Source organism: Eubalaena glacialis, chromosome 1, assembly GCF_028564815.1.
Source record: "Eubalaena glacialis isolate mEubGla1 chromosome 1, mEubGla1.1.hap2.+ XY, whole genome shotgun sequence".
In the NCBI taxonomy this organism is placed as follows: domain Eukaryota; kingdom Metazoa; phylum Chordata; class Mammalia; order Artiodactyla; family Balaenidae; genus Eubalaena; species Eubalaena glacialis.
In genome coordinates this window covers 65,869,687-65,896,108 of record NC_083716.1, presented here as the reverse complement: position 1 = coordinate 65,896,108, position 26,422 = coordinate 65,869,687, and the positions used below count along the sequence as shown (strand labels likewise).

Below are 26,422 nucleotides of genomic sequence, written 5' to 3'. Positions count from 1 at the left end.
AGACAGACAACTAGGGGACTTTTAATCACTTACTGTCTTGTAAACTGTACCCTTGGGCCCTTTTGGAGTAGCAGAGGACAGCAGTGGGACCGGAGGGGGAGGGGGTTGGAGGAGGAGGAGAAGAGACACAAACACAGGTGGGTAGGTGGCATGAGTTTGGTGTCCCCAGAGTGTATATGAAACTTGCGGGGATAAAACAGCCACCATTCCAATATTCTTGAAACACTTCACTTCCTTCAGAGAGTTGGCTTCTCTTTAGAGATAGATGTTAACAATAATAATTTGAGATTCAAGATGGATGTTCAGGAAATACACTATACCTAAGCAGATTAAATGTCAATAAAATCTTCATTAAAAAAATGTAGCCACTGGGGCCTGTTTCGAGTAGTATTTTGGATTAGTGCTCTCAGTGGTGTCATGGAGACAGCTCCTTCCAGCTCACTAGATGTGTGCATTTCTTCCCAACTCTTGCTCAGGTGGGCACACTGATAGTTTACAATCTACCGTGGTGGGTGTATTTACACCACAAAAATTGGCCAACCCTACAAAACAGGGCTTCCTCCCCACCACTTCCCAAGTTGATTGTTAAACATTTAACAGAATACCACTGAGTACAGTTTCTATAACACAAATGTTGACAGTTGTATGTACCCTTCCTGAAATATCTTAAACAAGTATTAGCAAATACATATGTACTCTGCACTCTTCCTTTTGCTCTAATTTGTTTGTAATTTGATACTACATAAACTATTCTGCATTTTAGATTTTTTCACTTAACTGTACCCTAGAAATCTTTCCATAGAGTGCTTTGTCAATTTTGGTTTAATTTTAAAGGAAACATATTAAAAAGTCAAAACAGTATTTAATCAGATCTGGGTCTAAATAGTTCCCAGGCCCCCTTGCTGTTTTCTCACTGTTAGGTATTGCTCCTAAACTCTTCCTATTCAGCATTAGTTTCTTTTGTATTCTTCCATAGTTTCTTTTTTTTTTTTTTTTTTTTGACCGAGTTTTATGGTTTTATTAAAACAAACAAAATGTGCACGTGAGCTGTCTATTCATTTTCTTTGCTGAGCAGCCTGGCGTTGGGATTGGTGATTCTGATGGCCAGCTGGGCTGCTCTTTCCACAATGGCTTTTTGGTTCTTGGAGGAGAGGTTGTGAGCAATCTCAGCATAGTAAGCTTTGTTGCACATCAGCCTCACTTCAAGCTCCTTGACCGGGTGGACCAGGAACTTCCGGAAGCTGCTGGGCAGCATGTGCTTTGTTTTCTTGTTGCTCCCGTTACTGATGTTGGGCATCAAGATCTGGCCCTTGAATCTCCTGCACACCCTGTTGTCAATGCCTCTGGGTTTCCACCAGTTCTGCTTAATTTTGACATATTGGTCTGACTGGTGCCGGATGAATTTCTTGATCCTCTTTTTGATGATCTTGGGCTTCACGGGGGGTCTGAGGGCAGCCATGATGCCGAGTTGGAGACGGCTGCCACCTCCAAAGGCAGTGCTGAAGAAGAACTGTATTCTTCCAGAGTTTTTTAATGCAAATGTGAATGTGTATATTATTTCTTTTTATACAAAAAGAAATATTTCATATACAAGTCCTATATATATTTTTTAATTAATTAATTAATTTTTATTTTTGGCTGTTTTTTTTGGGTCTTTGTTGCTGTGTGCGGGGCTTTCTCTAGTTGCGGTGAGCAAGGGCTACTCTTCGTTGCGGTGCGGGGGCTTCTCACTGTGGTTGCTTCTCTTGTTGCGGAGCACGGGCTCTAGGTGTGCAGGCTTCAGTAGTTGTGGCACACGGGCTCAGTAGTTGTGGTTCGTGGGCTGTAGAGCACAGGCTCAGTAGTTGTGGCCCACAGGCTTAGTTGCTCCGCGGCATGTGGGATCTTCCCAGACCAGGGCTGGAACCCCTGTCCCCTGCATTGGCAGACGGATTCTTAACCACTGCGCCACCAGGGAAGTCCCTATCATCCTTTTTTATAGTTGCAAGGCATTATATAGCTGTATCACAATTGAATTAGTCTGCTACAGATGGACACTGGGATATTTTCAGCTATTTGTTAAAATATACAAAGCTGTCAAAAAGTAATTATATGCAGGTATAACTAAGATAAATTTCAAACTGCTGTATTAAAGTTGCACTTAATTTTGATAATTAATTATTGCCAAATTGCCCTAGGAGTAATTGCATAGGGGTTGCACCATTTTGTACTTCCACCAACATTATATGAAAGTTTATCTCCCTACAGCTTGCCCAAGGGTCTAGGTGGTCAAACTTTTTCATTGTTATTCTGATAAATGAAAAATGTTATCTGTGTCATTTTAATTTGCATTTCTTTTAATGTTGAGCACCTTTTCACAGTGTTTTCATCGGGATTGTATGAAGATTGAGTTATTGCAAGTAAGGAGTATATTAGAATACAGCTAACTTTTTTTGAATTATAACTATTGTAATGAAATTGTGCTCTCTCAGTGATAGCTCATCATCACTGTGCTCTTGAGTCATATTATCTCATCTAATTCCCATCACAATCATATATGATCTCTTAGAAGGAAGAAACTATAGTTTAGGCTAAGTAGCGTCTCCTGGCTCACACAATTCCTAAGGATTGCTCTCTTCCCTATCTTAGTGTTCAAGATTAACCAGTAATAGCACATAGGTTAGTTTCTTTTCAACACTTTTATTTAAAAACAAACCTGTGGGGCTTCCCTAGTGGCGCAGTGGTTGAGAGTCTGCCTGCCAATGCAGGGGACACGGGTTCGAGCCCTGGTCTGGGAAGATCCCACATGCTGCGGAGCAACTAGGCCCGTGAGCCACAGCTACTGAGCCTGCGCATCTGGAGCTTGTGCTCCGCCACAAGAGAGGCCGCGACACCGCAATGAAGAGTGGCCCCCGCTCGCCACAACTAGAGGAAGCCCTCGCACAGAAAACGAAGACCCAACACAGCCAAAAATAAATAAATAAATAAATAAATAATTAAAAAAAAAAAAAACAAAAAAAAAAACCTGTGTATAGTTTGTTTAGATGTATGTATACGTTATTTAGATGTATATATTTAAATAAGTTGATTTTATGTATTTTTAAAAATTGAGGTATAGTTTATTTAAAATATTATATATTATAGTTACATATAAAATATTTATATATAAAATATTATATAATTGTATGTTATAGTTTCAGGTATACAACATAGTGATTCAAAATTTTTATATAGATTATATACTCCATTTAAAGTTATTATAAAATATTGGTTACATTCCCTGTGCTGTACACTAGATCCTTATAATGTATTTATTTTATACATAGTAGTTGATACGTCTTAATTCCCTACCCCTATCTTGACCCTTCCCCCTTTCCTCTCCCCACTGATAACCACTGGTTTATTCTCTACATCTGGGATTCTGTTTCTGTTTTGTTATATTCATTCATTTGTTTTATTTTTCAGATATCACATATAAGTGATATCATACAGTATTTGTCTTTCTCTGTCTGACTTATTTCACTAAGAATAATATTCTCCAAGTCCATCCATGTTGTTGCAAATGGCAAAATTTCATTCCTTTTTATGGTTGAGTAGTATTCCATCGTATATAATATACCACATCTTCTTTATCCATTCATCTGTTGATGGACACTTAGTTTGCCTCCATATCTTGGCTATTTAAATAATCCTGCTATGAACATTTGGGTACATGTATCTTTTTGAATTAGTGTTTTCATTTTCTTTAGATATACCTAGGAGTGGAATCACTGAATCATATGGTAGTTCTATTTTTAGTTTGTTGAGGAACCTCCATACTGTTTTCCACAGTGGCTGCACCAATTTATATTCCTACCAACAGTGTACAAGGGTTCCCTTTTCTCCACATCCTCACCAACATTTGTTACATGTGGTCTTCTTGATGATAGCCATTCTGATGTGAGGTGATATCTTCTTGTGGTTTTGATTTGCATTTCTCTGAAGATTAGTGATGTTGAACATCTTTTCATGTGCCTTTTAGCCATCCTATATCTTCAGAAAAATGTCCGTTCAAATCTTCTCACCATTTTTTAATTGCCTGCTTTTTTTTTATATTGAGTTGTATGAGCTGTTTTTGTATTTTGAATACTAACCCTTTATTGGTCATATCATTTGCAAATATTTTCTCCCATTTAGTAGGTTGTCTTTTCATTCTGTTGATGGTTTCGTTTGCTGTGCAAAGCTTTTAAATTTAATTAGATTCCATTTGTTTATTTTTACTTTTGTTTCTTTTGTTTTAGGAGACAGATCCAAAAAATAATGCTGTGACTTATTTCAAAGAGTGTCTGCCTATGTTTTCTTCTAGGAGTTTTATGGTTTCAGGTCCTACATTTTGTTCTTTAATCCACTTTGTGTTCATTTTTATATGTGGTGTCAGAAAATTTCTAATTTCATTCTTTTACATGTAGCTGTCCAGCTTTCCCAAGCACCACCTATTGAAGAGACTATCTTTTCCCCATTGTATATTCCTGCCTTCTTTGTTGTAGATTGACCATAAGTACATGGGTTTATTTCTGGACTCTCTATTCTGTTCCATTGATCTATGGATCTATTTTTGTGCCAGTACTATACTCTTTTGATTACTGTAGCTATATAGTATAGTCTAAAGTTAGGCAGTATGATACGTCTAGTTCTGTTCTTTGTTCTCAAGATTGTTTGGACTATTCAGGGTCCTTTGTGTTTTCATACAAAAAATTATTTGGTAATTTTTATTTGGTATTTTGATAGGGATTGCATTGAATCTGTAGATTGCCTTGGATAGTATGGTCATTTAAAAAATACTAATTCTTCCAATCCATGAATGCGGTATATCTTTCCATCTGTTTGTGTCAGCTTCAATTTCTTTCATTAATGTCTTATAGTTTTCTGAGTACAGGTCTTTTACCTCCTTAGTTAGAGTTATTCCTAGGTATTTTATTCTTTTTGATGGGATTGTTTCCTTAATTTCTCTTTCTGATGGTTTGTTGTTAGTGTATAGATATGCAAGAGATTTCTGTATATTAATTTTCTGTCCTGCAACTTTACCAAGTTCATTGATGAGCTCTTATAGTTTTTGGTAATTTTTTAGGATTTTCTATGTATGGTATCATGTCATCTGCAAACAGTAACAGTTTTACTACTTCTTTTCCAATTTGGATTGCTTTTATTTCTTCTTCTTGTCTGATTGCTATGACTAGGACTTCCAATACTATGTTGAATAAAAGTAGCAAGAGGGGCATCCTTGTCTTGTTCCTGATCTTACAGGAAATGCTTTCAGCTTTTCACCATTGAGTATGATGTTAGCTGTGGGCTTATGGCTTATCATAATGGCCTTTATTATTTTGAGGTGTGTTCCCTCTATACCCACTTTGTGGTGAGTACATTATTTGGATGTATCTATTTTTTTTTTGTTTTTTGACCGTGCTGCACAGCTTGAGGCATCTTAGTTACCTAAACCTGGGGCCCTGGCAGTGAAAGCACCGAGTCCTATCCACTGGACTGCCAGGGAATTCCATATTTTCTTAAAGTTTAGTTTTATAGTTAGCAGAGTGTAGGACATGTTTTCATGTATTTATAAACTTGTGATACCCAGTGTTTTTTAAAAACTACATTAGATATAACTTAATAATAAAAGTCAATTTTTTTCTAATATGTATATCAAGTATGTTCTATTACCTGCTTTGTCTTTGAAAAATGCAGGAGATCAAAGAATAAAACTATTGAAACAGCAGTCCAAGGGATCTAGATTGAGTAGGAAAACAAGAAAATCAGAAGATGCAAAATGAACTGTGAATAGGTAGGGGTGGTCTGGAAACTAGAGGGTACCATAAAGTAAAGATGTTTAGCACTATCAGAATTCTTGGAAGCACATTTTTATTTTTATCTTATTTTATTTTATATAAATATATTTTATATCTTTATTGGAGTATAATTGCTTTACAATGTTGAGTTAGTTTCTGCTGTACAACAAAGTGAATCAGCTATATGTATACATATATCCCCATATCCCCTCCCTCCTGAGCCTCCCTCCCACCCTCCCTATCCCACCCCTCTAGAGGGTCACAAAGCACGGAGCTGATCTCCCTGTGCTATGCAGCAGCTTCCCAATAGCCATCCATTTTACATTTGGTAGTGTATATGTGTCAATGCTATATTCTCTTACTTCGTCCCAGCTTCCCCTTCTGCTCATGTCCTCAAGTCCATTCTCCACGTCTGTGTCTTTATTCCTGCCCTGCCACTAGGTTCATCAGTACTGTTTTTTTTAGATTCCATATATGTGCGTTGGCAGACAGTATTTTTCTTTCTTTTTCTGACTTACTTCACTCTGTATGACAGACTCTAGGTCCATCCACCTCATTACAAATAACTCACTTTCGTTCCTTTTTATGGCTGAGTGATATTCAACTGTATATACGTGCCACATCTTCTTTATTCATTCATCTGGCAATGGACATTTAGGTTGGAAGCACATTTTTAAAAATTGAAGTTTAGCTGATTTACAATTTGTGTTAGTTACAGATGTCCAGCAAAGTGATTCAGTTATACATATTTATATACATATTCCTTTTCAGATTCTTTTCCATTATAGGTTATTACAAGATATTGAATATAGTTCCCTGTGCTATACAGTAGGTCCTTGTTGTTTATCTATTTTATATATAGTAATGTGTATCCGTTAATCCTGAACTCCTAATTTTTCCCTCCTCCCCCTTTCCCCTTTGGTAACCATAAGTTTGTTTTCTGTGTTGGTCAGTTGCTTTTAAATTAAGCTCATTAATTAATGAGACTGTCTTATGCTTTTAGTACATAAATTTTAAAAGGACCTCAAGATCGTCTCTGTAGGGGAATGTATAGTCCAGTGTGTTTGGATATGCATACCTATAAAATTAAAAGCTTCAAGTAAAAAAAAATAAAATTCCCCTTTACTTTAATTCTATTTCACAGTGGTAACTATTATTAACATTTTAGGTTTATACTACCCCCTTTTTTTCTGTGCTAGGCCAATTTGTGTGTGTGTGTGTGTGTGTTTGGCTGTGCTGCAAGGCTTGTGGGTTGTTAGTTCCCAGAGCAGGGATCAAACCCCGGCCACAGGAGTGAAAGTGCTGAGTCCTAACCACTGCACAGCCAGGGAATTCCCAGTGTTCGTGTGTTTTAAATGAAAAGGGATGATAATGTCACATGTGCATCTTATTTTGGTTAATGATATACTAAGAATATTGATACATAGAGTAATGGCTGCACATTTTTCACATTTTGATTATATGAGTTTATTTCATACTTTCTCTACTGTAAATGTTATGTTGTATTATGATTTGCTTACATACATTTCTACTTTTTTAGTTTTGCAGTTTGGATGGATAAAAACATGACATTTATTTTCATTTGCTTGTCTTCTAGTAAAGTTGAGCAGCTTTTGATCCTTTTGATTTCCACCTAAGTGAATTGCATATGCCTATTCTTTCCTCACTAATCTATTGAGTCATTTTCCTTCTTAATTTGTTGGAGCTCTTTTTCATTAAGAATGGTAACTCTTTATATGTATTGCGAATATTTTCCCAGTCTGTCACTTGACTTTTCAACTTATTTTTGGCAATATTTCTTCTACCTTTACAAGTAGGTACGCATATCAGGAAATAAATACATTTTACATCACGATTCAATGCACAAACACATACATAAAAATTTATATGATAGTACTTATCTTTACTAAATGTAGTGTACACATTTTTCTTTAATATTCCATTAAAAAACACTTGTCACAAAGCATGATATTGGTATGGGGACTCATAGGTTGTGATCAGCAATTTGAAAAGCATATTATGGTGTCTTTGCCTTTAAGATTGTTAATATCATATGTAGTCAAAGAATTTTATCTTTTCTTCTATGGCTTATCACTTTTTGCTCTTGCTTTGGAAGATTTTTCCTACTTTCTAAATTTTCTTATTCTTACATCTTTTTATATTTACATTATTAATGTATCTGGAATTTTTTTTGCATATTATGAGATAGGAATCAAACTTCCCTCATCGTTGTTAAGAAATTAAGGGACTTCCCTGGGGCGCAGTGGTAAAGAATCCGCCTGCCACTGCAAGGGACACGGGTTCGAGCCCTGGTCCGGGAAGAGCCCACATGCCGTGGAGCAGCTAAGCCCGTGCGCTACAATTACTGAGCCTGCACTCTGGAGCCCATGAGCCACAACTACTGAGCCTGCGTGCCACAGCTACTGAAGTCCACGCACCTGGAGCCCGTGCTCCGCAACAAGAGAAGCCACTGCAATGAGAAGCCCGCGCACCGCAACGAAGAGTAGCCCCCACTCGCAGCAACTAGAGAAAGCCCGCACGCAGCAACAAAGACCCAACGCAGCCAAAAATAAATAAATGAATAATAAATAAATTTTTTTAAAAAGATTTAAAAAAAGAAAGAAATTAATACTTTCTCTACTGCTTATAAATGCCAGCGTTTTAATAATAAATTATTAAAATATTTTTAAATTTAGTCTGTTAATTTATCTACCCTGCATGTTAAACTTATTGTTCCTTTTAATATTAAAAATATTATAATATTACTGTCTTTTTTAAAAAATCAGCTATTATTTCATTTAGTTTTACAAAGTTGTTATTTAAATGTAATATAGAAAAATGTGTATATGATAATTGTATATTTTGATGACTTTTGACAAACTGAACATAGCCTATGTAACCTATACCCTGATTAAGAAATTAGGGGACTTCCCTGGTGGTCTAGTGGTAATGCGCCTTACAATGCAGGGACGTGGGTTCGATCCTTGGTGAGGGAACTAAGATCACACATGCTGCAGGGCAACTAAGCCTGCATGCTGCAACTACTGAGCTCGTGCACTCACTCTGGAGCCTGTGCGCCACAACTAGAGAAGAGAAAACCCCCACGCCACAGCTAGAGAGAAGCCCACGCACCACAACGAAGAGCCCCAGCGCCGCATCGAAAGATCCTGCATGCCTCGGCGAAGATCCCGCGTGCCACAACTAAGACCCGATGCAGCCAAAAATAAAAATAAATAAATAAAAAATAAATCTTTTTAAAAAACCACAGTTAAAAAAAAAAAAGAAATTAGATATGGCCCTTCTGAACTCTGATTCTCTTTTTTAGTCGATACTCCTGGTTTTTCTTTGGAGTCAGTTATGTAATCATCATTCAGTAGGAAGTCTCCTAATTTTTTATATTTAGATTTTACTGTCTTCAAGGCATTGACTAGAGCATCCAGAGTGACGTTAGATATTATAGAGGTTATTTTCTATTTGCTCCTGACCAAAATGTCCCCTGTTGTCTCCTCCTGTGGTATAATTTTGGATGAGCTGTTTCAAGGTTTAAAAAAATAGGGATTAGAGGGGGGAATAATGATTCCTTAATGGGTACAGTGTTTCTGTTAGGGGTGATGAAAATGTTCTGGAATTAGAGGTGATTTTTGCACAACACTGTGAATAAAATCAGAATTACACGATTTCAAATGGTAAAATGATGAATTTTATTTCATGGGAACTTCATCTCAAAAAATTATTTATTTATTTATTTATTTATTTATTTTATTTTTATAAATTTATTTATTTATTTTTGGCTGTGTTGGGTCTTCGTTTCTGTGCGAGGGCTTTCTCTAGTTGTGGCGAGCGGGGACCAGTCTTCATGGCGGTGCGCGGGCCTCTCACTGTCGCGGCCTCTCTTGTTGCGGAGCACAGGCTCCAGACGCACAGGCTCAGTAGCTGTGGCTCACGGACCTAGTTGCTCTGCGGCATGTGGCATCCTCCCAGACCAGGGCTCGAACCCGTGAACCCTGCATTGGCAGGCAGATTCTCAACCACTGCGCCACCAGGGAAACCCTCAAAAAAATTTTTAAATAGGGGTGTCACTACCCACTCACCAGAATGGCTGATGTGTAAAGACAGAAAATACTAATTGTTAATAAGAATGTGAGCTAATTGTTAATAAAAATTGAAACTCATAATTTCTGGTGGGAGTGTGTATTGATAACCACTGTAGAAAATGATTTGGCCTATCTCCTAAAGTACGTGCATATATATACACACACTGAATGACTGAGCACTTTCACTCCACGCAATGTTGTACAAGTTCAAGTTCACCCAAATATAACAGTAATATGTTATAGCAGTGTTCTTTGTTATAGCCAAAAACTAAAAATAAATGTCCATTTACAGTAGAATAGAGATATACATTGTAGTGTATTCAGTCAATGAGTTACTGTATAGCAGTAAGAATGAATGGATTACAGTTAAACTTTACAACGTGGATGACTCTCAGAAATATAATTTTGAGTAAAAGGAAGTCAGCTGTATAAAGTTGGGAAATAAGCCAAAGAAATCTGATAGATGTGATAGCAGTAGCTACCCTTTGACAGTGGAGTGATGACTAGATGTGTTTTTTTTAATTAAAAAAATTTTTTTGTTTTTTTAATTGAAGTATAGTTGATTTACAATGTTGTATTAATTACTGCTGTACAGCAAAGTGATTCAGTTATACATATATATATACACATTCTTTTTTATATTCTTTTCCTTTATAGATTATCATAGAATATTGAATATAGTTCTCTGTGATATACAGTAGGACCTTATTATTTATTAGATGTAAGTTTCTTGGTTGGGATCTGGGTATATAGGTGTTCATTCTGTGAAAATTCAACAAGCTATATATTTACGATTTATATGTTTTTTTGTGTGTGTGTTCTACTTCAGTGCAGTTTGCATTGAAATAATAAGTATTGTTCATTGAATGGCATCAATGTAAAAATATTTTAAAATTTTATTTTGGAAAAAAATGAATATACCAAAATATTAACAGTCATGGGAATATGATGGTTTCCACCTCTCTTTTTTTTCTTTCCCCCTTTTTGGTATTTTATAACTTCTAAAAATGTAAAAAGTGAAAATAAAATGTTTTCAGGGACTTCACATTTAGTTGCTTTTAAATTGTAAAGTTCTTACAGCTCTTACTCAGATATTTGAGCAGATTATAAGAGTAATTTCTCTGTTTATTTTATAGGCAGATTTTGACAACAAACCAGTAAATGGCCCCAAGTCAGAATCCATGGAATACAGTAGTTGTGGTCATGAGGAAGAACAAAGATTGGAATTAAATTCATGTCCCTTAGAAAATGTAACTAAAAACGAAGAAAGTATGACAGGTATTGAAGTGGAAAAGTGGACACAAAACAAGAAATCACACTTAAATGATCATGTTAAAGGAGAATTTAATACAATTAAAACAGAAGCTGAAAATTTGAAAAGCTCTGAAGATGACAGGAAAAAAATCCTACTTACTGACCTCCTTGAACCTCAAAAATTGTTTGCACAAACTGTAAGAAACGGCATTAAAAATGTACACTATTTGCCAACTGAAACAAATTTGTCTTTTAAAAAAATCAACATTGAAGAACTTGGCAAGGCATTTGAAAACAATCCTTACAAATTCCTGAAAGACACTGCAAACCATAACAATGCCATGAGCGCCATTGCTACTAGTGCGAGCTGTGATCATCTCAAGGGGAGAAGTAATGTTTTGGTCATTCAGAAGCCTGGCTTTAACTGTAAGTCTTTTCCAGATCCTGCAAACTGCAACTTAAATAGTCATACTAGTATACACAATGAAAGTGATCAACCAAAATCCCTAGAAATTATAACAAATAGAGAACTAAAAGAAGGATCAACGCTTCAACCAAGTCTTCTATCCCTAATGAAAGATAGGAGATTAACGCTAGAACAAGTAGTGGCCATAGAAGCTCTAACACAACTTTCAGAAGCCCCATCAGAAAATTCCTCACCATCGAAGTCAGAGAAGGATGAAGAAACAGAACAGAGAACAGCTAGTTTGCTTAATAGCTGTAAAGCTATCCTGTATTCTGTAAGAAAAGACCTCCAAGACCCAAATTTACAAGGGGGGCCGCAAAGCCTTCATCACTGTCCATCTCTGGAAAAGCAAAGTTCATGCAACACATTGGTGTTCAATGGACAAAATATTTCTAAGTCACACAACAGCTCACCTAGTGACCAAGCATCCACAAAGGCACAGGAATATTCAACAGTCACAGATTCAGTATCTGTTTTTATACCAAATTCAAATTCATCTAAAACCAATACCAATAAAAATGTTGCTCAAGGTAGAATTGCTCTTGACAGTTCCAACAATTTGCATCAGTTGACAACAACAACTAATAAATCGGAGTATTGTAACCAGTCACTGGACAGCAGCATCAAGTTGGACTCAAAGGATGATCCCTCATGTCAAGATACAGTTCATAGTAAGATAGAAGAAGATGTTGCTGCACAGTTAACACAACTTGCATCAATAATTAAATTCAATTGTATAAAACCGGAGGACAAAAAAGTTGAAAGTACACCAACAAGCCTTGTTGCATATAATGTACAGCAAAACTATAGCCAGGAGAAGGGCACAATAGAGCATAAACCACCTTCCAGTGTACAAAATAATCAAGGACCTTCAGTAACAAAGCAAAAGAACACAATCCAAAAAAAGACAAAATCTACCCCATCAAGAGATCGACGGAAAAAGAAGCCTGTGATCATAAGTTGTCAAGGAAATGACCAGAAAAAACAGGAACAGTTGGCATATGAATATAGTAAGTTACATGACATTTGGATAGCATCTAAATTTCAAAGATTTGGTCAATTTGGTCCACATGACTTTCCTATTCTATTGGGAAAAATCCCTCCCCTAACCAAAGTATGGAAACCACTGACTCAAAGGAGCTCAGCATTAGAGCACAAAAAATTATTTCCTCCACTCACTCAAATAAAATTTGAGCGATATTATCCTGAATTAGCACAGGAAAAGATGAAGGTTGAACCCTTGGATTCTCTCCCCATAATCCAGTTAAAAACAGAATCCAACGGACAGGCGTTTACAGAAAATGGATATGCTCAGGTACAGCCAACAGTGAATGTCAATCAGAAAGCTCATCCTTTACTCCAGCCATCCTCTCCAACTAACCAGTGTGCTAATGTGATGGCTGACAATGACCAAACACAGTTCCAACAGGATGTTAAAGACCAAGTCACACATCAGAGGCTGCCAACATTGCCTGGTATCTCTCATGAGACCCCTTTACCGGACCCAGCACAAATTCTCAGGAACCTAAACGTAGTATGTTCAGGTGGAATTACAGTGGTTTCTACCAAAAGTGAAGAGGACGTCTGTTCATCTAGTGTTGGAGCATCAGAATTTTCCCCACTAGACAGTGCACAGAAAAGTTTTAATGATTATGCGATGAACTTCTTTACTAATCCTACGAAAACCCTGGTGTCCACAACAAAAGATTCTGAATTGCCTACCTGCAACTGTCTTGGTAAGTGAGTTTCTTCATTTTCTTGCATTAATGGCCTCAAGTCGTGACTGAATCAAGTTTGTTTTACCTTTTATATATGACATTTTTGCCCCATTCATAGTCTAGCTAGGATGGACTAAATAATTCTATACCCATTTTTCTGTGGGACCTTTATTGATGTTGCTCAGATAAATGGGAAATCCAACTGGTAATTTGGAAACTTTCTTAAGTGGAAAATTTGATTTCTCTCAAGCTAGATGTCTCTCAAGTTGTTTACTGTGCATATCATAAGAATGAAGTCCCGTAATATGTTATCACAGTTTATTCTTCCTATATTCAAAAGAATTTCAACCTTTAAGCCTTTTGTTTAAAATATATATATTTTTAAATTGTGCAGTATAACATGCATACAGAGAACATAAAATATATGTACAACTTAACAAATAACTATAAAAAAAAGTATCTGTGTAATTGCTAACCCAATCAAGAAGCAGATGGTTCATTAGTATATTCCAGAATGGGTGGGTGGTTAAAGGATTGATTGGAAGGATAAAGTAAGTATATCATTCTGATATTTTTGTAACCACAATAGAAATAATAGTGAAGTGTAGCAATGACTTTTAGTTCTTGATTTTTCAAAGTGCATTTGATATTCTGAAATGAATCCTTCCATTTCTCTGCTCATCATTCAACACTCAGTTTTGACAGCCTACCACATACCAGGCACCAAAGATAGGCTCCTCTGAGAATGAAGAGCCTCCAGGGAGGAGGGTCTGACAATCTGGAAGGGGTGGCAATGCTGTCTGAGTGGGGTCGATTTGGCAGAATGAGAGATTCTTGGACCAAGGACAGAAGATTGTAATAATGATAATGGCTCCTATTCCAGATCTTTTACTGCAAGTCTGAAAACTGTCCTACACCCTTGACTTGTTATATTCACAACAACCCACCAAAGGGAATGCTTATTATCCGCATTTTACAAGTGAGGAGACTGAGTCAGAGAAGTTCACAGCTAGTAAATGATTCAACTGGAATTCAAAGACAGTTAGTCCCAGCTCCAGCGGCTGTATTTGTAACTTCCATCCTCTGTTGCTTCAAAAATCTGAAGTGAAAAAGAGACTATTTCTCTGAATATCATTAAAAATGGAAAAAAGGTCTTTAATTTAAAATGCCAGTAAGATTTATATACCTGAGCTCGTCTAATTTGACTGCATACATAAATTTCAATAGGATGATTGTCTAGTTTCAAGACCCTTTCCTTATACATACTACCTTATCACAGTGTCAGAGTCAAGACAGCCAGGCATTCAAAGTTCATTCAGGGGCTTCCCTGGTGGCGCAGTGGTTGAGAATCTGCTTGCCAATTCAGGGGACACGGGTTCGAGCCCTGGTCTGGGAAGATCCCACATGCCGCGGAGCAACTAGGCCCTGGAGCCACAACTACTGAGCCTGCGCGTCTGGAGCCCGTGCTCCGCAACAAGAGAGGCCGCGATAGCGAGAGGCCCGCGCTCCGCGATGAAGAGTGGCCCCCGCTTGCCGCAACTAGAGAAAGCCCTCGCACAGAAACTAAGACCCAACACAGCCAAAAGAAATTAATTAATTAAAAAAAAAAAAGTTCATTCAGTATCTGTAGTGGACCTGGAACTGTTGAATACACTTGTCAGTTACATGTTTTCCTTTAATCGTTACATTTGAGGTTATTGTGCTCATTGTGTGGAAATCGGAACTTAAAAAGAGAAACAAAAAAGTAGACTTCAGAAATCATCCCAAGTGAGAGTAAAGGATCCCCATCATATCTGAGGGTAAAGGATTTCTGTGAAAGTGTTATTATGTTCTAGCAAAATTAGAGTAATTAACCTTTAGATCAAGGTTCCTCAAATTTAGCACTATTGGCATTTTAGGTGGGATAATTCTTGGTTGTAGGGGGACCACCTTATCTATTGTAGGCTGTTTAGTGGCATCCCTGGCCTCTACTCACTAGTGATACACACACACACACACACACACACACACACACACACGGGTGCGCGTTTGCAGTTGTCACAACCCAAAATATTGCCAAATGTCCCCTTTGGCAAAAATACCCCTGATTAAAAACCACTGCTCTAGATTACCAATAAGTTAAAAATTATTCACCGTATCTTGCTTAAGTAGCCACAGAAATAATCCTATGGTATATTTGATGTCCAGTTAAAATGGTAAGTAGTGATCTTTTGGTGTAGGTAGACATGCATTTCCCAGTGATTCTAGTTAGACGTGAATCTCAGAGGCCAAGTTTTAAAATACCATTTTCTAAGAACTCTGTAATTTACACAAAAATTCAAATGGTACAGAAATATGGTGCAAATGTCTTTTTCTAGAGAAAAACGGCTGTTATATTTTTTCTATATAAATTAACATTATTAGTGATTTTAATTTTGTTTCCAGTTTTACAAGATTTAAGCCTTTTAAAACATACTATTTAACTCTTACCTCATTGAAAGATGTTAAGAGTGTTTCTCTTTTTTAATATTACGTACAATTGTAGCAAGGAATATTCTTGTATACATGTGTATTATAAATACATAATTGTGCGCATGTGTAATAGAATAAAATCTTAGCAGTGCAATTGTTGGGCTCAATTTTAATAGGATTCTGAGGCCAAGCTTTTAAGATGTATTGCTCTTGGGTAGCTTAATTTTGTACCTCAATTTTTATAGAATTTTTTTAAAGCAGGAGATCTGAGAATAAATATGAACCACAACTTAAAATATGTTTTTCCTCCTCTGATTCTTAGAGAAAGAGTGGATTAATTAGGAGCAGAAAGAAAGGGATAAGTTAAATTCCAGGGCCTATTGTCCTAGACTTTAATTACTAAAGCTTACCAAAATCTTGTCAAGATTCATTGTTCTGAATTGAAAAAAAAAAAAAAAATAGCTCTTCCTTGCCCCTATGCAATTCTGTAAAGTTTTGGGTCTAATAATCTTATTCCTTCCACAGATCGAGTTATACAAAAAGACAAAGGCCCATATTATACACACCTTGGGGCAGGACCAAGTGTTGCTGCTGTCAGGGAAATCATGGAGAATAGGTGAGGAAATATGCTTCCCTGTTAAAATCATTCATTATTGGGGATCTGACTCAATGCAGAGAAATCATCTCTGGGAACAAACTTGAGGTGAATGGAAAACTTTCAGGAGCATGAGTTTGATGTTTCTTAGGGCCCAGGAAAAGCAGAGAGTCCTGGTGTCCCTGCTGAGTCACTTACACGAGCCATTGGGCACTCAATAAGACCTTCACAAAGCAAGGCTATCTTTGTTAAATGCAGACATACTTATTTTTTATATTATTGTATAATGGTAGAAATAGTTAAAATTACCTCTGTCAACACCGCATTCACATTCCTTTTGCTTGTCTTGGAGCCAGGCCATTTTTTAAACGAGTGATCCTTAAGGACAAGTAAACAGAACTGGATAACAAATAAAAATATCTGCCACACGAAAGTAAATTTTTAACAAAGTTATAATTATGAGGAGTGTTTGAATTTTGTACTTCTGTAAATCTATATCTTATGCACATGAAGATGTTAAAAGTGTATTGCAATTATTTTCCCTTCACTGTGTTTCATACTCAGGTATGGTCAAAAAGGAAACGCAATAAGGATAGAAATAGTAGTGTACACGGGGAAAGAAGGAAAAAGCTCTAATGGGTGTCCAGTTGCTAAGTGGGTAAGTATTTTGCATTTATACATTTTTCAAAATGGATATATTCCACATATAAACTAAATCAATTTTATTCCATGAAGATGTGGACTAGAAAAATACCCACCCCCATTATTCCCAGGGAAAAAAGGGAACTATTTTGTCTTAGCCTGGGCTTTTTATGTTAATGAACAAAAGGGTATGGCCATTCTCAGTTGGTATCTTGTGATATAGGGTCATTAGTCTTAGAGTTTTTTGTTACTTTTAGAGAGCATTCAGTGCATTTATAATTAGACAGCATAAATAAATGGTACTAAATTATATATATTGTTTCCTATATCTTTTTTTTTCACATTCTTTTTCATATTCTTTTTCATTATGGTTTATCGTAGGATATTGAATATAGTTCTCTGTGCTAGACAGTAGGACCTTGTTTATCCATTCTATATATAAAAGCTTACATCTGCTCACCCCAACCTCCCACTCCATCCCTCCCCTAGCCCCCCGCCTTGGCAACCACCAGTCTATTCTCTATGTCCCTGATTTTGTTTCTGTTTCATGGATAGGTTCATTTGTGTCATATTTTAGATTTCACATATAAGTGATATCATATGGTATTTGTCTTTCTCTTTCTGACTTACTTCACTTAGTACGATAATCTCTAGTTGCACGTATATCTTACTTTTATCAGTTATTTTGAAATTCGTTCTAATTCATTGTCTCATAGGGCCACCTTAATGAAGATCATACAATATTGAAAACAAAACCAAACTTCTTACAACATATTTCCAAAATTGTTTCTATGACTACTTTGAGTTTTCTAAATTTGCGGAGCTATAAGAAGTAAGAACTGGATTTAGCTTCTTTAGGAAGTTCTCAACTGAGAAACAGTATCATATCAGGAGGATGTTCACATCCACCAGGATATTGACCAGTTTATTTGGAATTCTTGAACAAAGGATCATTTGAGATGCTGTCCTATCATTTGTCAATAATGATGATGACTATAATAATCATAATAAAATAATAACAACTACCTCTCATTAAATATCAGGAACCATATTAAGAACCTGACATACATTGTCTCATAAATCCCTATAGAGGGACTCATGATTTTGGAAAAGGGAAAAGTCATTGTTTTTATGCCCATTTCAGAAGAATAAAAAACATTAAATGCAAAATGGAGATAGGGTTGGAACCACGCTATTCCTAAAGCGAGACAATTGCCAAATCCTTATGTGTTCCAGCAGACTGTATGTCTTGGTTATTTATTTATTTATTTTTGGCTGCGCCGCACGGCATGCGGGATCTTAGTTCCCCAACCAGGGATTGAACCCATACCCCCTGCAGTGGAAGAGCGGAGTCTTAACCACTGGACCGCCAGGGAGGTCTCTCTGGTAGGGTTTTGATTAGAATTGTATCAAATTGTATCAAACCAATTTGGGAGAATCCTAACCATTGGACTGCCAGGGAATTCCCTGTCTTGGTTACTTTTCAGCCTTTGGAGGGTGACAGCAGTGATGAGAGCAAGAGCTGAGCACTGAACACTAAATATGTTAGAGTACTTTCAGTTTCTTCAATCTGTTTGGAGTGCATAGTCCTGTCAAAATATAAATGAACATATCAAGGAATTCTCCATATGTATAACACTACCCAGATAGTGATATAAATCTTTCTAGCACCCCAGAAGCCTCCCTTTGGCCCCTCCCAGTTGGTAACTCCATGCAAAGATAACCACTATATAACCACTTCATTACTATACAGGTCTTTTTCATGATTTCTATGCAACTAGAGTCATATAGAATGTACACTTTTGTGTCTGTCTCCTTTCCCTCAACATTTATAGAACATGGGTTTAATGGCTGGAGCTCCAACAGCCAAATGGAACCATGAATTGACTTGATAATAGAAGATATGTACTAGGATGGGGAGAAGAAAGACAGGAGCCCGAGTCCCTGATGGTACCAATAGAAGCGCTGTACCAACCTTAGGCTTCTTAAACCTGGATTTCTGTAACACGAGAGAATTTTTTTTCACTTCTAAAACCTGTTACTAGGCAGTCTTCTGTTACATTAAATAGAATCGAATCCCAAATAAGATACCTGCCTTCAATTTGCTCAACTTCCACAAAACATTCACCCACACAAGTCAGTCCCCACATGTAAGAGTTTTGGTGAAGATATATCTAAACAGTAGTCAGAGTGATCTTTATTTTTATATTTTATTCACTCTTGAGAAAGTTAAGACGGTCGATCCAAAACATTTTAAAGTAGGAAATAATACAAAAGGGCCGTTTTTTCTGTTGGGTTATTAGGCTTCTATTGATTTTTATAGAAGATCCTTTAGAAAATTGACTGTGATAAGTAGCAAATATATTTTCTCTTTGTCTTGTTTTTTTGGCCGTGCTGCACAGCATGCGGAATCTTAGCTCCCAGACCTGGGATTGAACCCACGCCCCTTGCAGTGAAAGGGTGGAGTCTTAACCACTGGACCACCAAGGAAGTCCTTGTTTGTCATATTTTTTAACATACAGATTTTTTTTAATGAAATGAAATTACAAAAAATTTTTTTTTTAATTTTTGGCTGCGTTGGGTCTTCGTTGCTGCACGCAGGCTTTCTCTAGTTGTGGTGAGCAGGAGCTACTCTTTGTTGCGGTGCGCAGGCTTCTCACTATGGTGGCTTCTCTTGTTGCGGAGCACGGGCTCTAGGTGCGTGGGCTTCAGTAGTTGTGGCACCTCTGTCTCAGTAGTTGTGGCTCACAGGCTCAGTAGTTGTGGCACATGGGCTTATTCGCTTTACGGCATGTGGGATCGTCCCAGACCAGGGCTTGAACCCATGTCCTCTGCATTGGCAGGCGGATTCTTAACCACTGTGCCACCAGGGAAGTCCCCAATGAGATGAAATGTTAAGTTAAATTTTTAATGGAAAACTTTGCTTTTATGGCTTCAGTGTATCTTAATTAGAAAAATCTTTACCACTTCTACCTTATAAATCTCGAATTTTCTTTTTATAATATTTTAATGATTTCATTTTTTCTGCACTTAACTGTTTTATTCATCTTGTGTGTAGAATGTTAGTCACAACTTAAGTTTTTTCAACTGGCTACCCAGCTATCCAATACCACTTAATTGTCTTTCTTCTCCCTACTGATTTGTATTTGTTTATATTAGTAGATTTTCTGTTCTGTCACATCATGTTATGTATCAGCATCAAATTACTCTAATTATTTGGGTTTAAAAATATGTTTTAATATCTGATAGAGCTAATTCTTCAGAAATTTCCTGAATATTCTTGCCTTGTTTTTTTTTCCGTATGAGTTTATGATCGCCTTGTCTATTTGCAAGAAATACCTTGTCGATTTTGGGGGGGTTTTTTTGTTTAAGATTTATTTTATTTATTTTTGGCTGCGTCAGGTCTTAGTTGCGGCTTGCGGGATCTTGGTTGAGGCATGCGGAATCTTTCTTTTGTTGTGGTGCATGGGATCTTTCGCTGCAGCGTGCAGTCTTAGTTGTGGCATGCAGGTTATCTCTCTCTAGTTGTGGCATGCAGGCTCCAGGGCACGCGGGCTTAGTTTCCCCGCGCCTTGTGGGATCTTAGTTCCCTGACCAGGGATCGAACTCACGTCCCCTACATTGTAAGGCAGATTCTTTACCACTGGACCACCAGGGAGGTCCCTCGATTTTGGTGTTTTTATTGGAATCATATTACAGAGAGAATTTGGAGAATTTACATTTTTGATGTTTAGTCTTATCCTAAATGCTAAATGCTATACCTTTCCATTTGTTGATGCCTTCTTTTGTCCTTCAGGAGTGTTCTAAAGTTTTGTTCCCATAGAGTTTACATGCTTCTTGTTTTCCAATTTATTTCTCTTATGTATTTCAGATGTACAATCATAATCTGTAATGACAAATTTATATTCTCCTTTCCAAATTTAAACTAGTAATTTCTTTTTTTCATTTAATACGGTTAGTCTAACATACTAACTCCAGGTTTATATTGCTTTAAATATGGTCTCATCTTTTTCCTCTCTTTAGTGGGAACCTTCCAGGGTTTTCTTCTTATGAATGGGTCGTCAGGGAAGACCTCATTGGGGAGAGAACTTTTAAGCTGAGGACTACTGAGTGACAAAAAGGAGCTGAGCATGCAAAGAATACCCCCAAGAATGCAAGGAAGAACATTCCTAGGCAGAGAAAACAGCAAGTACAAAGGTCAAGGAAGAGAGTACATTCTTTAATAATCTAAGAGGAGTCTAGTGAAGTTGAGGAGGTAGAGAATGGAAATCGGAGAAGGTAAAAAGGTAGGCAGAAGCCAGAGCATGAATGGTTTTGTAGGCCATAGTGAATTTTAGTCCATGAACAACATGAAGCCTTTGAAGTATTTTAATTAGGGATGTGTTCTCTATCTGGTTTATGTTTTATAAAGAGCATTCTAAGTAATTACTTGTTAAGCTTAGTATTATTTCTCTGTTGCTGCTTTACAAATTACCCAAGTTTAGTAGCTTTGAACAAAACACATTTATTATCTAATCACTTTCGTGAGTCAGTAATCTGTGGGTAACTTAGGAGGGTGATTCCAGAAGAGGTCTTTATCATCTCAAACTTGACTGGGGAGGAGGGTGCTGGAGGGTCCACTTCCCATGTCATTTGCAGGAGGCTTTAGTTCCTTGATAGCTGTTCACTAGAGGACTCACTTTCTTATCATAGGATTTCTTAAGTGTTTTCTCATGTCATAGCAGCTTGTTTTCCCCCAGAGTGAGTCAGTCAAAATATAATAAGGAAGAAGCCACAATGTCTTTTATGACATTAACCTTGGAAGTTGCTACATTACTGAGCCTTATTTAGTGTAGGAGGGGACTATGCAGGGGCATAAATACCAGGTGGTGGTGATGATTGGGGGCATCTTGGAGACTGGCTATTACAAAGTTCAATATCTCTTCTTCACTAAAAATATCAACATGTTAAGGATACTACATTGACATTGTAAAATATAGCTATCTTAGCCGTATCCGATATATTTAATATATAATACATCTAATCTAATCTATCTTCCTTAGCCCTATCATCTCTAAAGGCAAAAAACTTTAATTTGTGAATCTTTATTCACAAAATAATGCTCTTAAGCATCAACATTGTTCGTTACGGAATATATCAAAAAAAAGTTTGTAAAATATAAAGGTAGAGTTGACCTATGGTTATAAATTGAACACTCATCAAGCAACTACCCAGGTGAAAAATACAATTTTTCTAGGTTCCCAGAAGCCCCGAGAACCCCTCCACCCTAACTTTTGTGGTAATAATTTTCCTGCTTCCCCCCCGCCCCCCTTATGTATTTCTTAATGGTATGGTTACTGTTCTTTTGTGTTTTCCCCCACATACGACCTTGCATATTTGCTGAAATAAGTGGTAGGGATTGGTTCCCAATATTTGGCACTGATAGTTTACATAGGTTTGTTAATCTGTATCTGTTAGATATTTCTGAATATTTTACTTGTTTGCCTTTAAGTAGCAAAGGGTGAAAATATGCTTATGGCAGCTGGCTACCTCTTGAGTAAGTGACCCAAAAGAGCAAGGTGGCTGGGTTAAGTGGTAGAATTTTGGATGATTCTTCCTGCCGTTCAAACCTTCTCTAGCATAATAATAATTACACTGATAGAATTTTGATATATATCAATACTTCTATTTTTTTTATGAAGACAAATATGAAATCTGCAGCTTAAAGATTTTGGCAGCAACTTTCTGTTAAAGTCCTATTAATGGCTTAAGTCTTCTTAAGGGTTGCTAGGTATGTAAAAGATATATAGCATTTTCCATGAAGCAGCTATAGCAAAATTATTTTCTTACTTTACCTTTTGCAATTTTTCTTTCAGAATCTGGCTCTTTTCACAAATACAAAAACAATTCAGAGACAAGACTGAAATAAAGCATAGTTGCTAAGAACTTATGCAAATTTTGATGTCTACTAATGACAATGCAAAAGAATCATCTTTTTTTAAAATTAATTTATTTATTTTTGGTTGCGTTGGGTCTTCGTTGCTGCACACGGGCTTTCTTCAGTTGCGTTGACCTGGGGCTACTCTTCGTTGGGTGCGCGGGCTTCTCATTGCAGTGGCTTCTCTTGTTGCGGAGCACGGGCTCTAGGCACGCAGCCTTCAGTAGTTGTGGCACACGGGCTTAGTTGCTCTGCGGCATGTGGGATCTTCCCGGACCAGGGCTCGAACCCCTGTCCCCTGCATTGGCAGGCAGATTCTTAATCACTGCGCCACCAGGGAAGCCCCATCTTTTTATATGTTTGTTTGTTTATTTATTTATTTATTTATGCAGGATCTTTAGTTGCGGCATGTGGGATCTAGTTCCTTGACCAGGGATCGAACCCAGGCCCGCTGCATTGGGAGTGCGGAGTGTTAGCCACTGGACCCCCAGGGAAGTCCGGCAAAAGAATAATCTTGATAACAAAACCAAGAATTAATTCTGTGTATCTGTGAAAAAAATAGCCTCATAAATGATTATATATGTTAGAAAAATCGTAATGTTAATCAAAGTTTATTTTTTGCAAAATTTCCAAGTTATGTTGCTTGTGTCTGGAGCAATGCCCAGCACATATTCAGGACTCAATAAATTTTTGTTGAGTAAATGAATATAGAGCTTAAATAAGACTGTTATTGAATATTTTCAATTGGAATTGATATCTTGAAATAGTATTGCTCTGGTATACATTATTAGCTCTTTCCCTCAGGAAAGAGGGAGACATGGGCCACTTTAAGTATTAGAACTAATAGTCTGCTAAAGTTGTCCAACCCAAATTTGAGCTCTTGAGGTTAAATAAAAAATAGAGTGAAATGGTTAGGTTTCTCTATAGTCTACATTGTTTTTAGGACTTTATTATTTTGAATGACACTAGCACAATCAGGTCTTATATGGAGGGACTTCCCTGGTGTTGCAGTGGTTTAAGAATTCGCCTGCCAAGGCAGGGGACACGGGTTCGATCTCTGGTCTGGGAAGATCCCACATGCCATGGAGCAACTAAGCCCGTGCGCCACAACTACTGAGCCTGCGCTCTAGAGCTCGCGAGCCACAACTACTGAGCCTGTGTGCCACAACTACTGAAGCCCGTGCACCTAGAGCCCATGCTCCGCAACAAGAGAAGCCACAATGAGAAGCCTGCATGCAACAATGAAGACACAACGCAGCCAAAAATAAATAAATTTATTTAAAAAAAAAAAAAGCTGAGCTCTCCATTTAAAAAAGAAAAAAGCGTCTTATATGGATACTTAATGCAGGAATGAAGAAAAAGGAGAGAGAGGAAATGAAGGTCAATCATTTTAAACTAAGGAATCTAATAAACCTTCAACTGGTAGATTGTATTGCTCCAAACTTACTTTTCATCTTGCATAGTTTACATTTTTCATCTTGCATAGTTTACATTTGTCCTGTATTTGATATTAAACATTAACGTAAATCAAGCATCTTGTGATTTTATGTACATTTTCTCATCTCTGTGTGCAGACTTATGTGTAGAAATAGTGGTTGAATTCTATCCTACTTTTTAAAAAATTTATTTATTTATTTATTTTTGGCTGCATTGGGTCTTCGTTGCTGTGCATGGGCTTTTCTCTAGTTGCGGTGAGTGGGGGTTACTGTTTGTTGTGTTGTGTGGGCTTCTCATTGCGGTGGCTTCTCTTGTTGCGGAGCATGGGCTCTAGGCGTGCAGCCTTCAGTAGTTGTGGCGCACGGGCTTAGTTGCTCCGCGGCATGTGGGAACTTCCTGGACCAGGGATCGAATCTGTGTTGCCTGCACTGGCAGGCGGATTCTTAATCGCTGTGCCACCAGGGAAGTCCCTCTATCTTACTTTTATCATGCTGCCCTTGCCTCCTTTTCTTGAAGGGAGGTGTTAGGGTTAGGTCACACACAGAAAGCCTAACGACAAATTATAACTGGGTAGCACAACTTTCTAAGCCAGTTTCACAATGTTTTGCCTTTGTTCTTAACACTTTTAATCTTGGAAATGTTTCTTTGCCAGGTGGTCATTAACACTCCTCCTTAATTGTTAGCCTTTGACAGACATTTGTGACTCTTCTCTGCCGTCACTTTGGATCTGGTCAGGGAGTGGTTACCTTGTTATTCAGTAGATCTTGGTGGAAAGGGTGATGTAGTTTCTTGGATATAGTAGGCTCTATTAACTCCCTATACTACCCCCCACCCGCCCCACCCCAACTGAGCCTTTGAGATGATGACTGGAGTTGGGAGAAGAATTCAAACAGCAAGCTTCCCCAGATGGTTCAAGTGCTAAGTAATTCACACCAGGCCCCCAGTTCATGGGTTCCCCTATGTAAGATTGTTTATTAGTCAATAGAGCAGGTGTGGCAATGAGTATGTACAAGTGAATGTTTTATTGCCTATTTAGGTGTGATGTGACCAGAGTTTTTGGGGTGAGGTGTAAACCAAGCTGAAGTATCTAAAAGTTTTAAAACCATCTAACCTGGATTTATACATTTATATAATCTTCAAAGACTTCCCTTTTTTTATTCCTTTGTTCCAAGTTTCTGCCTAGTATCTGCCTTGGTTGTCTTCACCCTATACCATGGTACTGCTTATTTCTGTGCCCAAATCAGGCACCTCTTTGTGTATTACCATGTCAACATAATAAAGGGGTAGTTGGTGTCCTGGGCTACTTGTTTGCTGTCTGCAAAATCTTGCTAATGCGAAAAAACCATTTTATATTTCAGTGATCAAAATTAGGCAAAAGCCGAGAGGTTGATGCTATCAGTTGATGTTAAACTGACTTACATTTTTCACTGTCCTTGCTTTTCTTTTGTTATAAAACATTTTTCTTCACTTAATCCTACTGTCCACTAATGTACCATTAGAACTACTTTTATGTTAGCTTGCTTGCTTATAGAGTTCTTTTTTTTTTGGCTGCGTGCGGGCTTTCTCTAGTTGTGGTGAGTGGGCTTCTCATTGCGGTGGCTTCTCTTGTTGTGGAGCACGGGCTCTAGGCGCACGGGCTTCAGTAGTTGTGGCTCTCAGGCTCTAGAGCGCAGGCTTAGTAGTTGTGGCGCATGGGCTTAGTTGCTCCGCGGCATGTGGGATCTTCCCAGCTCAGGGCTTGAACTCGTGTCCCCTGCATTGGCAGGCAGATTCTTAACCTCTGCGCCACCAGGGATGTCCCATAGAGTTCATTTTTTAAGGAAACTTTTTATTGAACTGTAATATACACAAAGAAAGTACACAAGTCACAAGTGTGTAGCACATTGAAGTTTTACAAAGTCAAACCATCCAGATCAAGAAATAAATTATCACCACCACCCCAGAACACCCCGCATGCGCCTAATCATCACCACCACCACCCCCAAAGGTTGAAGTTCATTAACTATAATATATAGGCGGATTTAAATGGATGATTTTGGTTTTATGGGGG

General features: G+C 37.5%; 2 protein-coding genes across 4 annotated transcripts in view; one reads left to right on the top strand and one right to left on the bottom strand.

Annotated features, from left to right (window-relative positions):
* The window catches only part of TET1 (tet methylcytosine dioxygenase 1), a 127,011-nt gene that overhangs the window by 71,319 nt on the left and 29,270 nt on the right, over positions 1-26,422 (top strand). For all 3 annotated transcript variants that reach the window (XM_061197644.1, XM_061197637.1, XM_061197627.1), the window contains 3 exons: positions 11,029-13,348; positions 16,307-16,397; positions 16,941-17,034. In XM_061197644.1, the coding sequence (XP_061053627.1) occupies positions 11,029-13,348; positions 16,307-16,397; positions 16,941-17,034 (2,505 nt within the window). The remainder of the gene's footprint in view (positions 1-11,028; positions 13,349-16,306; positions 16,398-16,940; positions 17,035-26,422) is intronic.
* Positions 1,052-1,489, bottom strand: LOC133096142 (large ribosomal subunit protein eL32-like). The gene has a single exon (XM_061197614.1). The coding sequence runs from the start codon at positions 1,457-1,459 to the stop codon at positions 1,052-1,054; it is 408 nt and encodes a 135-aa protein (XP_061053597.1). The 5' UTR covers positions 1,460-1,489.

What these genes read in the sequence shown, in the direction of transcription:
- LOC133096142 (XM_061197614.1), bottom strand. Translation starts at nt 1,459, where the DNA reads ATGGCTGCCCTCAGACCCCCCGTGAAGCCCAAGATCATCAAAAAGAGG.